The sequence below is a fragment of the Lampetra fluviatilis genome, chromosome 7 (genome assembly GCF_964198595.1).
Source record: "Lampetra fluviatilis chromosome 7, kcLamFluv1.1, whole genome shotgun sequence".
NCBI classification, from domain to species: domain Eukaryota; kingdom Metazoa; phylum Chordata; class Hyperoartia; order Petromyzontiformes; family Petromyzontidae; genus Lampetra; species Lampetra fluviatilis.
In genome coordinates, this window is record NC_136281.1 from 11,121,135 (window position 1) to 11,134,364 (window position 13,230).

Sequence of the window (13,230 nt, forward strand, 5' to 3'; positions counted from 1 at the left end):
GTGGGGTGTTAAGAGTGTGTGTGTGGCAAGTTAGGGTGTGTGCTGCTGGGGGTGGGGAAAGGGGGGGAGGGTGTGGGGGGGGTGTGAAGAGGAGGAGGAGGAGGCGGCGGCAGAGAAGAGGGTCGAGCTTACGAAGTTGGTGGCGATCCTCCGCCCGTGCCCAGCGGAAGCCCCGCTCAGCCCCCCCGCTCAGCCCCCCCCCCCCCCCGCTCAGCCCCCGCACTTTCCCCCGAGCCGAGCTGTCAGTCAGGGCGCCTCTATAAAGGCGCGTGCTTGCTGGCCGCTCTCACGGCAGTCGCTACTCCGCAGCGGTGACCGCAGGCCCTGGGGCTTCGAGCGCACGGGCGTATTCTTATCCCACACGCCGCACGCATTTGCACTCACGCGCGCACACACAGCGAGAGACACGCGCAAGAGGAGGAGGAGGAGAGGGAGAGAGCGGCACGCAGACAGCAAGCAGCCACTGCTCGGCCACTCGCAAGATCTCTCCGCCTGCCACAGAGACACGAGGTGAGGCGACAACTTGTCACACACACACAACGGGTGGCTAAACAACGCACGTGTTGAGATGTATCGCGTTGGAGCCCTTTCACTGAGCAATGAACGCAAATGAGTCACGCGGTGCCTTAACTGCGCCCGTGCCGTTCGTGCTTTAGCGGGCGCAGATCGGTGCGTTCGTTCCATTGCCGGTTCCCGAGTTTTTGAACCGGTAATCGATTCTGAAAACGGTTACGTGCGCGCGCACACACGTGGCTTCCACTGCGGGGGGAGTCACGTGGCTGCGAGGGTCGTTCCACGCGCGTTCGGGGGTCGTTCCACGTGCGTTCGGGGGTCGTTCGGGGGTCGTTCCACGTGGGTTTGGGGGCCGTTCCACGCGCGTTCGGGGGTCGTTCCACGCGCGTTCGGGGGTCGTTCGGGGGTCGTTCCACGTGCGTTCGGGGGTCGTTCCACGTGGGTTTGGGGGCCGTTCCACGCGCGTTCGAGCTCTGCATGCCGCGCATCGTCCCACGTGCTGCGAGCTTCTCCCGATGCGAGCCTCTCCCAGCATGTGCTGCGAAACGTCGGACAGCACGCGGCGCAACCCGAAAGCACATTGGACATCGAGCAAGTGTCCTGTGTGTGTGTGTGTGTTTGCACAAGGTGATCCATTTGTAGTTACCTCGCTGTGCAAATTACAGGGATACATTATAGAGAGGGAACAGGGAAGCCTCGATACTTCTGCGACCAACCTAAATACACACAGGCAATGTTCTAACGCTCCCATAGTACAACTTGGTTCAACAGAGCCGCTGGGAGTTGCTGACAGCGCTCAAAGATGACGTGCAAGCTGACGGTCTTCGGAAACCAGTGGGGTATCTCTATATGGATCAGCCTGAACACACGGTTTACGTTTGAGTGGCAGTGAGCCGGTTTTGGGGGCCACTCTGAGAGTAGCCAAAGACGCGCAAGTGAATCATCACAATGACGTCTGTTTCCACTGCTAACATCATCGATGATGCAAGTGGGAGCGGTGGCGCTGTGGTTAGCAAACGGCGCTATCGATTCACGGTCACGGCTAACAATCAGCGGCGAGCGAGCGACACGGGAACGGATCGTGGGTCCGTCCACCCTCCCTCCCACCGCTCAACCCCATCCCCTTTAACAACTTGTTGCTGACCAGCGTGGTGAAGTATGGACAAACGACGTCCCATACATGACGTCACGTTCCAATATGAAAGAACAAAAAATGCCCATCGATCCGCCAATGCTACTTTCAGGATAAAAGTCATCGTCATAATTATGATTTAAAACCGGAAGTCAATCCACTGCTGGATGAAGCCACCACCCCCCACTCCGCGTCGGTCTTGGTTTTCGTTAATCGACAACACGAGTCGCTGCCCGCACGGGAACCCACAGCCTGATCGATGCGTGGTGTCATTGTACCCGAGACTCACAGCAGCATGGCCATGTATCACACGCGTCGTCACGCATCTACTTCCCTATTTAACAACAACAACAGCAATAATAATAATAATACAGAACCTGCATTTATATTGCCTCCATAATGTAACGGAACGTCCAAGAGCGCAGTTTTATTTGATTCTCGGGGTACTCCTCCTCTGAAGGCAGCGCTCCGTGTGAGCGGCACAAGATGACTCGGGCGCTGGCCACGCAAAGTGCGCGCGAGTCTCTTGGCTTTGTCGCTACGAACCACAGCTGCCAATTGCGCCCGTGGCGGGGACGTGACCACGTAGCTCGTGCCAGGCTAGGTGCACTTTGAGACCACCCTGAAGTGATCGACAGCTCCCGGAGAGAGAGGGAGGGACACGCGCAAAGTCGCTTCGCGTGTTCGCGCTCAGCGGCAAACGCTTCGCCGGCGAGCCGAGGAACGGCAGGACGACACCGAGCTCACGCGACTGCGCCGCGCGAACGGGAAACTTTGCAGAGCACAGGGCCCACGCGATTACTCGGTGACATCGGCGGCGCTGGCGGAGACATTTGTAAAAGCCCCCGAGTTTGAGCGGCCAAACTCTCGCCCTCGGCCTCGTCACGCAACGCCCTCCACCAAGTTGCGCTCCGCTCGGGGTGTTGGAGTCGTGTAAGAGGACTGTGAATGGAGAGGAAGAGAGATCACGGCGCTCGCCGGTCAAACACCTGGCAGTTCACCGGCGTAGATCGGTTCAACTAGGCCGAACTCTGCTGACGAGAACGCTGAATGTCAAAACCGGTTCGGAGTTGTGCTTTGTGTCGAACCAATGCTGCTCATGCGATACACTCGCGGAAGGATTGCTGTACGGATTATAGGATGCGTACACGTTTGTTTTTGTTATACGTAGAGCGACCACATACGGGACGGAGGCGAGTCATTTGTTACATTCTCCATAAGGACGCGAAACAAAAAAAAAACAGGTGAGCTCCTCACTCGCTCAAGGTTCGATTCCAGTCCACGGCGGCTAAATTCGACAGAGAATGACCAAATCGTGCGTCGTGCGTTCGCGACACTCGACGGCAAAGTTTGAGGCGCCTTCAGTGGCACGGCTTAGCCATGGCGATGTGCCCCGGTCAACACCGAATGGCCAAACTTGAAGGCCGCCCACGCCACCCAGTTGTATGAACAGCTTCCTGACGCTGTTAACGCAATTGTCTCTTGTTTAGAGATACGATATTCAGTCTCAATAGTAACCCCACACACATGCCCAGCACCGTAACAATGCATCTATGATTTACGGACTTTTGTTAATCCGCTGTTGGATGAATGCTTCGGTTTCGGTAATGAGGGGCTGTTTGGTCATACTTCACCACGCTGGTTAGCGGGGTTGCTGAAGCTCAGCTGGGGGAGGGGGAGGCCACCACCAGGAACGGGTCACTCGCCACTGATGTCAGTCGTGGCCGGGAATCCAACTCGGATGGCACGCAGCGCAGTGCGTTAAGCACTGCCCCACCACTCCTCCCACGTATAACACGTGTAGCCGGATCGGACGACGCGCGGCTAACTTTGTTGTAGCCGTCGCGTTACTTGCAAATGTATAATACGGAGCGACTACACGGTGAGTCGCGATTCGTAAGTGCGCACGTGTGAACGTGCACGCGCTTACACACGCAGGCGCCAAAGAGGCAATTCGCGCGGTCGAGAAGAGTGCGGGGCTTTGTCAGCGCGCGTCATGGCCACCGAGGATGACGGTGGCCGAGAGCAACGAGGGAGTGGCAGCCAGGGGATGGAACGCGTCCGAGAGGAGCCCGTCCTCCCGCGGGAGATGGAGCGGCGAAATCGGGTTCGATCGTTGTTGCATCGCTGGATCGCGGGGAATGTGTCGGCGGCTTTGTGGGGGTGGGAGGCCTATTCTTAGGTTTTTTCGGTAAAGTCACGTAGGTAAAAAAATTAAAATTAATAAAAGTAAAATAAAATAAAAATCACGACGTTTCGGAGGCAACACAAGCTTCCGTCTTCAGGTGGAACCGTCACAGCACGACTGCTGCATCAAGTTGCTGGACGAAGGTGGGGGGGGGGGGGGGGTCCTTCGTCCAGCAGCGAACTGTCCGCGGCTGATAATGAAACCCCACGGTCGCGTTCGCGCTGGAATCACGAGCATTCTTTTTGCAAACCACCGTCTCGCACTCTTCTCGACGTCGCCGATGCGTCTCGCGTCGCCCCCATGCGAGGAGCGACGGCGCATCAGATAGCAGCGGCCTCGGGGCGCCAGAAGATAACGGCCCCGTCGTAAACACGTGCGAGACTCCATAGCCACGGGCACTTCTCGGTCCGCATTCATGCTCCATAACGTGAGCCGACAAGGGCGCTGACGTTCAGGGGACATGCGCGTCGCTTTATCGGTCCACCGCCGCCGGATCAAGGATTTCACCCGCCGTGTTAGTCGTGGGTGTCGTTTGACCATACTTCACCACGCTGGTCAGTGCAGCTGACGGGAGTGGCCAGCCTCAGTTTTAGATATCGCTCGCCACTGAAATTGACCGTGGCCAGGAACTGAACGGGGGCGGGTTGTCTGGTTCATAGTGCAATTGCGCTAATCGCTGTGCCACTGATCCACTCATGAAGATAGCGGGGTGTACTGCCCACGCCCATAGACAGCCTACAGGCATCGATGCCTCTAGGCTGTCTACACAGGCAGCTGTCCACGCCTCTCGGCTGTCTATCGAGGCTGCCCACGCCTCTCGGCTGTCTAAAGAGACAGCTGCCCATGCCTCTAGGCTGTCTAAAGAGACAGCTGCCCACGCCTCTAGGCTGTCTAAAGAGACAGCTGCCCACGCCTGGCCCGGAGGATCTCTAACACCAGCGTCTCTCTGCTCAGTTGAGCGTCGCAACATTTTCAGCACTCGTCTGCATCGGCGGCGCTGAGGCAGTGGTGGAAAAATTCGACATTCCCACGGCGAGGAAATGGTCTCACCAAAGAGCAGCCGCGGTTGATTTGGCACGAGTTATAGGCGCAGTGTTTTTTGTTGTTTGTGTAACGACCGCGGAGGGGCGATTGGCCGAGTTGACCCCGAGTGGGACGCGAAACCCGCGGCCTTCCCAGCACGGGACGAGTGCTCTGAGCGCAGCGCTCCGCGCGAGTTCGCCTCTCGGTCGAACTGATCACGAGCAGCGCTAAGCAGGCTGGAGCCTGTGCCGTGTTAGCAGGCGCTCATGGCAGTTGCGGCAAAAAAAAAAATCCATCGCTGTCCCGCGCTCCCACCTCCACCGACCCACGCTGCCCAGCGTGGTGAAGTATGGCCCAGTGCCCATGGTGCCCCACTGCACGGCCGTGTCGGATGAGAGCTTCCACCAAGACGCCGCCGCCGACCCCGCCGGCGATTCCGCGGCGTAAATTGTTCCACCAAACACCCCCAGCGCGTGGCTGGATTTCATCGCTCCGTCTCTTTGCGGGATGTGACGTGCCCCTTCTCCCCACCCCCACCATCTCGGACGCGTCGCCCGTCCATCGGTGCGGTGCGTTCAATCCGGAAGAGTAGACGAAAGGTCACCGCGGAAGTTTGTCTTTGTTGTTCTGTGTCCCCCGCGTGCGTTTCTCTCTTTTTTTTGCCGCACCCGAAGGTCGCTGCCCCCCCCCCCCCCTCCACCTCCGACCCTCGGCCCCCGCTCCACGCGGCCGTCGATCGCCACCGCACACGCGGTGATCACTCAGGGCTGCGATTCATTAGGTTCAGCATTAACCCGACGCTCACATGTGTTTTATACTGGGCACAAATAAACCCCTGGCAGAGGAGGACAGAAGGCCGTGGTTTTAGCCGACACCCCCCCCACCCCAATAAGACGCAGCCACAGGGGCCACGTAATTGTGGACAACTCCAGGAGCCAGAGCGAGCGTGGAATTTACAGCCTCATCTGCACTAACGATGGAGCCCCCGCGGTTATATTCAGCCCTGTCAGTGCGACTCGAGATTTTGTGGCAGACTCCCCCCCACCTCCCCCCCCCTGCCTTAAATCTCAAATATTACGAGTCCCTATGACCCCCCCCCCTCCTATAAACGTTCAACGATCCGCGACCCCTGATGAGAGCTGGACACAGCGAGAGCCGCAGGCGCCACGGATGCGACGGGAATTGAAGCTTCATTTACTCCCCAGACGTATCGTGTACTCGCCGAACAGAGCAGCGTCTTCTGCGTCATTGTGCAGAGCACAAGACACGCAATAAACAGGCACACAATCCGCCCCCTTCCCCACAGCGACGCCAATGGTCATTCAGTGTTGCGTATGCACATTGGACTTCTTTCGCGCCGTACGTAGCCCACCGTGCTCATCGGAGGTGCGGGGCAAGGACAACAAACTCCACAATTCCGGAGTTCTGCGCCGAAACCTGGACCCATGTCTCACGGACAGGGCCCTCGATTAACAGCATCCGGATGTCCGCCAGCACTGGTTCAAGCCAGCCTGACTCCGAGTGATATCCGAGTGAGATCCCGACCTCGCCAAACTCCATACGGCCAGCGTGATGAAGTGTGGCGAAACAACCCCCACAATCGACGTGGAGTTGGGGGATGTCTCCATCGTGCAGTGGATCGGCAAAGTGGTGGAAATTATTACTTATAATGTTTGCGCACATTCAGACGTATGTGTTGACACATATTCAGATGTCATTCCTGTAGACGTAGAAATACGGGGTCTGTTACATGAGACACTGCAACAGCCCACATTGGATGTACCGCATGCACCCCAGTACCCTCCGTTTGCCAATCGACTGCCGGATGAGGTTCCTCTCCTCTTGTGCAGGCCGTGACGGTGTATGTGTCCATACTTCGCCGCGCTGGTCAGTAGGCGGGGGAGGCAGTGCAGGGCAGCCGTGTCGTTGTCGCAGCACTGCCCTCGGCGGCACCACAGCGCCTCCATGTAGCACCTGTTGCGGTGTGTACGGCGTTCGCGCACTCCCCTGGCTCACACCTGCTCAGCTTCCGAGATCTCACGTCGTAACTGGGATCAAATCGCGCGCGTCGTCAATACGGGCGTGCACTTACATCAATGACGTAATTATAATATATATTGGGGGAGGGGGGGGGACACATCCCCCCCCCTCCCCCAATATTCAAAATTGCTCAAAATGTCCCCCCCCCAATATATTGCTATAAATAGATTTGTGTTTATTTGATTGTGGTTATGGTTGTACTTTATTAATCCCTAATCTTTGCCATTACATACAATGAAAGAAGAAGAGGTAAAAAAGAAAAAAACAGAGCAGTGTAAAACAATACACTATTAGACATTATTGTAAAAAAATTATGAAAAGTCCATTCCATGTGTTAGTGAATTTTATTATATTCTAGGCAGGAAATGTCAGGAAATTCGTTTTAAAATTGAGATTTTTTTGATGGAGGGGGATCCCCAGACCCCCTAGAAGATTTGGTCCCCCCCAATGTTGACTCAATGGCTACGGCCTTGACCTACATTATATTTTGTGTTCATTCACACGCTCGTCTCTGCAGCCCCGAGACATAGCCAACACTCGACGTTCCCGTGGCCGAGGCCGGTCACATTAATTTGACGACCGCGGCTTACAATGAAGTGGTAATTATTTTATGGGCCCCGGCAGTGATGATGGGCTGAGTCGAACTCTGACCGGGATTTTCATGTTACTCTTCTGTCCACTGGAAGTCAGAGCAACTCTACACAGAGTGATGTAATTCCATTCGTGAGAGTAAATATGTTCCCAGAATAGTGTCAGCTGTGGTCGATGTTCATCTCCATTGTTAGCCTTGATCCAGTGATGCAAATTCAACATTGCTATGACAGGGACGACCTTCAGGCGGTACTAATTTCACCCAGCATGGAGGACAATGTGGACTGACTTGCTTAATCAGTGCGTACCTAGCGTCTGCGACGTATGGTTCAGAAATTTTGAAATTGACGGGGAAAAAATGGAACAAAAAACTGAAAAGTGCCCAAAGAAATATGGTGAGATGCGTGATTGGAGTAAGGTAGAGAGACATAAAGAGGAACCCGTGAATTAGAGAGCGCCCGCAAGTGAACAGTGCATATTCACAGACTAACATGATGCATTGTCATTCATATGAGTCCATTAACTCCTCTCTGGTCGTCGAACCTGATTGGCTCACGTTGATGACATCGCCTCTACTCGATTTAAGACCGAAACAGGAATACTATTCTCACATTTCTGGCGAATCGCCTGATGGAGCTGGTTGTAATCACCAGCGAAACGTCACAGTACTCAAGTTGTAAATGTTGTGGGGTTTTTGTTTACTCACCAACTAGTTGCCACTTTTGTTTACGTGACAAACCTTCCTACTTGGCTGCGTCCGGGTGGTGGCGGGTTTAACGACGACAGCACGAGTATTGAACAAACAAACAAAACAACTTTTGCTATGGATAACGGCGTCATTCTGACTGTTCAGATAAAGTGAGCGGGGCTTGGGAAGGACCCGTCACGGCCAAATGAGGCGATGGGCGATGGGTCAAGGATAGCAACGGAGTGGCAGCCAAAGGAGAAAAAACCACACGGGGACGTTCGCTGCCGAGGAGATGGAGCGATTAGACCGGCGCGTGCGCAGGCCCCAGGTGGATCGTCGCGAGCCGAAGCGAGGACTTTGGGAGGCCTTCATCCAGCAGCGGATTGATCACAGATGGTGATGATGATGATGATAAGACTGGGAGCCTGTTGCTCCGATTCGCACGGTTGGCTAAGTACGGTGCGAAAGAAGTTCAACATACATTTGTACAACGGCGTTTCTCAACCATAGCAATGTGGGATTTTCAGCAAAATCTCATGATTGTCTAAAGGGATGAGCACTGCCTCCATGCGCATATTAGCATCGCCACTCTGGATTTTCATTCAACACTGTGTACAGGTACAGGCCTTGGTCGCTCCACTGCTGGATGATGATGATGTTGTGGTGAGGTCACAACCTAATTCAGATATCTCCCGCCACGGATGTCTGCCGTGGGCAGGAATCAATATTAGATCACCGGGTTCATTGGGGAGTGAACGGCTAACCACTGTGCCACAGCTCCCACACATTTTTATGGTAGCAATGTGGAATTCCCCCCATTGGCTCAGAGCAGCCAATAGAGATCAGCTCTGAGCCACTCACTTGTGGACAGGGAGACGCTGTGACCTACACTCGTATAGTGAGTGAATGATTCATGGTTCATCAGTCACTCTCGCCATGGGCGTAGCGCAGTCGTTCACTAAACCCTCCCTGCCTGCGTAAACACGCGGCTCAGTGTGTGCGTTTGCATATCGGGTTGTATCATATGATCGTTTAGCTAATACTTACTCAACTAATGATTGGTTCCGTTATTCGCCGAATCAAACCACACGAAAATAGTTGCAAAGAAACAGGTCTCACATCTGTCTACCACGCGTGCCGCTGGACGGGAGATTCTGAGCGTGGCTTGGTGACATTATGGGCATCAATAACTTTGTCACGTTGGACGTGGCGGGCGGGGGTTTCCCGTCTTCGGGAGGGAGGATGGCAGTCACCATTTTGTTTAAGTGAAATTTGTTTTATTACATTGTTTTTTGTCGACTTATTGACTATAACCGTCCCAGCTCTCTCGTGCACTTTGCACATTCACACACACTCACACATCTTGTATACGGTCCAGTGAATATACATAAACCCCCTTTGACCAAGTTCAAGTCCTAACCCCGGTGCAATACAGCACGGTGGCAATTGGAATCTCAACCAGGTCTCGCCTTCCTCTCGGCAATCATAACCCCCCCCCACCGCAAATAATTAAGTTGGAATACACGCAGCAATCATCGCCACCTACTGCGACAACTTGGCAGGACCCTCCTGAGGAAAGAGGGGGCATGAGAAGCTGTCTCGGGTGTGGACCAATCAACTTCAAGGACAGTTTTTTGTTTGCATTATGACTGCAGGTATTGTGGTCTATGCAAACATGACTCCTTGTAAAAAAGGTGTCAGTTTTGTGGCCAGATAAAAGGGTAAAAAACCAATTATCATATTTTTTACTGGCAAATGAGGTTCCAATGGTGGCATGAGACTCATTGAGGTTTTCGTGGGTAAAGCGAGCGACGGGATAGAAACACCTCGACCCTCTTGGCTGTCTCGGGGACTAATCGGCTGATGCGGTGCGGTGCGTGCGGTGCGGTGCGGTGCGGTGCGGTGCAGGATGTCCCGGCGTGCCCTGCTCACGCTCGTGCTGCTCTGGAGCCTGGGGCTGGCGCTGGGCGCGGCGCGCAAGGCGCGGGTGGTGCCCCAGGGCGCCATCCCTCCGCCCGACAAGGAGCGGCCCAACACGTCCGACGCGAAGCCGACCAAGGCGAGGGACAAGCAGATCCTGGACTCGAGCCACGAGGCGCTGATCATCACCGAGCGGCGCTACCTGAAGCAGGACTGGTGCAAGTCGCAGCCCCTGCGGCAGACCATCACCGAGGAGGGCTGTCTGAGCCACACCATCATCAACCGCTTCTGCTACGGCCAGTGCAACTCGTTCTACATCCCGCGCCACGGGCGGCAGGGCGAGGAGGACGCGTTCAAGTCGTGCGCCTTCTGCCGTCCGCAGAAGATCATCTCCACCGTGGTGGAGCTGCAGTGCCCCGACCTGCAGCCGCCCTTCAAGCTGAAGCGGGTGCAGAAGGTGAAGACGTGCCGCTGCACGGCGGTGGACATCAAGGACCTGTGAAGGACGACGCGAGAGGGCCTCCCTCCCCCCCGCGATGGCCCCACGATGGTGGACAACGCGCTCAAATATGTTTTGATCCCTCTTGTTTTTTTTTTATATACGGCTATTTATTTGATTTTGCTCGAGCAGCGACTGATGTATTTTTCTACGCGTGCGAATGCTGCGACGTATATATACTTTTTTTTTTTAAATTCCTCCCAGCGCCTCTACAGTTTCCGTGCCGGATAATAACGTCTGGCTGCACACAACGACGACGATCCCCAACGGAACGGCCTTAGCGGACTGCTGCGGCGAGTGCTGTTAGCGAGCACCTATGAAGGCTGGGCACGGCACACGAGGGGTGCGTGGCCAACACCAACGCCCGACCGGCCTTTGTCTCTCCCAGTGGCGATGTTCTTACACACCGCACCAGGTACTCATTTGATGCTGAGTCGACCTAGGGGAGGCCCAGGACCGGTTCAGATAATCGTCACCGGCGGTGTTGGGCCGTGAGCGGGAAATCGAACTCGGCTCGCCGGGTTCGTAGCGCGGTGGAGCGCGCTAACCGCGACACTACTGCTCCCCTAGCACACAACAACAACAACACAACAACACAACAACAACACAACCCGTTGGCCACCTGTGGGAGTGACTGCGGCGCGTGCTGCCGAGTGCCGAGTGAACGGAACCAGCTTCCAGTTGGTCGTGTGCGCAGCAATTGTCAACAGAAGGGGGTTTCCTCTCCACGATCCGTCTGCCGGAACGGTCGATGTCTGTTTTAATCTCTTGTTCCGCAAACTGGTTTGGTCGGCACCGACACGTCCCGTCTCCAGAGTTGTCATCGTCACCAAAAAGATGAAGAATGTGGACCGGCTATGAGAGATGAAAAGTTGACAATCTTACGAATCTTGCTTTGTTTCCTATGATTCCCGCAACGCGAGGTGGAACACTCGCTCACGGTCAACATCCTGTACAGACACGTGGTGAGTTTGGAGACATAATAAACTTTGCTGTACAATATATAGTCTATATATATAGATGATGCTGTATTTATAGGACAATTGCGTTGCTCACTGACAGCGTATACTATGTTTATAAATGTATATTGCGGTGTTTAGACATCATTATAAATATATTTTTTTCTAGCATTCCCTAAGTATCGCCAAAGATACATCGACCAAATGCACGCGAGCATCGACTTTGTAGTTATTTCTTGACTTAAAACTTTCGCGACTGCGGGAATTGATATTCTATGGGGTTTTCGGTAAAGCCACGTAAATAGAAAAATAAGAAAATTATCGCGACGTTTCGATCGCAACGCAGGCAATCCGCATCAGGCGAGATAGCTGTCGAGGCAGGAGAGAATCTATGTTATCACCTGATGACGATTGCTTGCGTTGCGATCGAAACGTCGCGATAATTTTCTTATTTGTCCATCTACGTGGCTTTACCGAAAGACCCAAATAATTATTCGTAGTTAGCAAAAAACAACCCCCCCTCCCCCCCCCCCCAACATCGATGTTGGCAATTAAACAGCGCGCCAGGGTCATCGCCAGCGGCGTGGTAGTGGTCGATCGCCTTGCGATCGGAACGCTGTGACTAACAACATCTCAGCTAGGAGGGGGGGGGGGGGATGGGGGGAGAATGAAACCAACTTCTGGATCGAAGGCCTCCCCCCAAAGCCGTCCCCATCTCTCCGATCACCGCGATGTCAACAATCCACCCACCCAGCGCCCGCTCATTTCCATCGCTCCGTCTCCTCGGACGCGTTCCGTTCCCCGGCTGCCTGCCACTCCGCCCGTCACCGTCCCTTCTCTCGGCCGTGACGAGTGCTGCCCCGAGCACCCCGCCACTCCTCCTCGTCACACTTCGAGTGGTGATGTCATTCGCCTGCGTTCGTCCTCGGAGCCCCGTGACAGGCAGAGTCAATGGGGGGGGGGGGGGGGGTGCTGTGGATGGATTCGTGCTCCCACCGTGGGAGTTTGAAACATTCGCCGTTTGGCTCGGGAAGCTGATCAACAGCGGAAGAGGGGACCCCCCCTACCACCCCCATGCTTATTCGAGCAGGGAGAGAGAGAGACACACACACACGGATGGTTGCGATTCGCATCGTACGGGCTAAGAGTAACCCGCGTTTTAACATGAGTCGAAATTTTATCTTTGAATCGAGAAATCAGCTCGGCGTTCGCAAGACGCGTATTCGCGGTGCGCGTGTGCTGCAAATGTGTTGGGAAGTGTTTGTAAATTAAAGGAGACGTCTTATATCGCATCGCGTATTTAGCTTTAAAATGGTTCCGTATGGGACACCGGTACACGGAGGGGTGCGTTCCTCCTCGCGACTGTCTGGCTGTACAACTGTACCCTAATTATTTAAAGCCCAAATACAATAAAGCTGGCGAAATGCGGTTCACACACACAACCTGCGTGAGCTGTGTCTGCGTGTGTGCGGCTGACTGCGGGGTCGGGGAGCGAGACGTGTAGCGGTCAGCGCGCCACAAACCGGGCAAGCCGAGTTGGATTTCCACTCACGGCCACCAACGCCATCTGAACCGGCGCCGGGCCTCCCCTAGATCGACTCAGCCTCAAAATGGGTAGCCGGTGCCGTGTGTAAACATCGCCACTAGGGGAGACAAAGGTGGCCGAGCGTGGTGCTG

At 54.9% G+C, this 13,230-nt stretch overlaps 1 protein-coding gene across 1 annotated transcript; it reads left to right on the top strand.

Annotated features, from left to right (window-relative positions):
* The first annotated feature begins 291 nt into the window (after positions 1-291).
* On the top strand, positions 292-12,982 carry LOC144933569 (gremlin-2-like). The gene is made up of 2 exons (XM_078858494.1): positions 292-510; positions 10,084-12,982. The coding sequence occupies exon 2, from the start codon at positions 10,085-10,087 to the stop codon at positions 10,595-10,597; it is 513 nt and encodes a 170-aa protein (XP_078714620.1). The 5' UTR covers positions 292-510; position 10,084; the 3' UTR covers positions 10,598-12,982.
* The last annotated feature ends 248 nt before the right edge of the window (positions 12,983-13,230 follow it).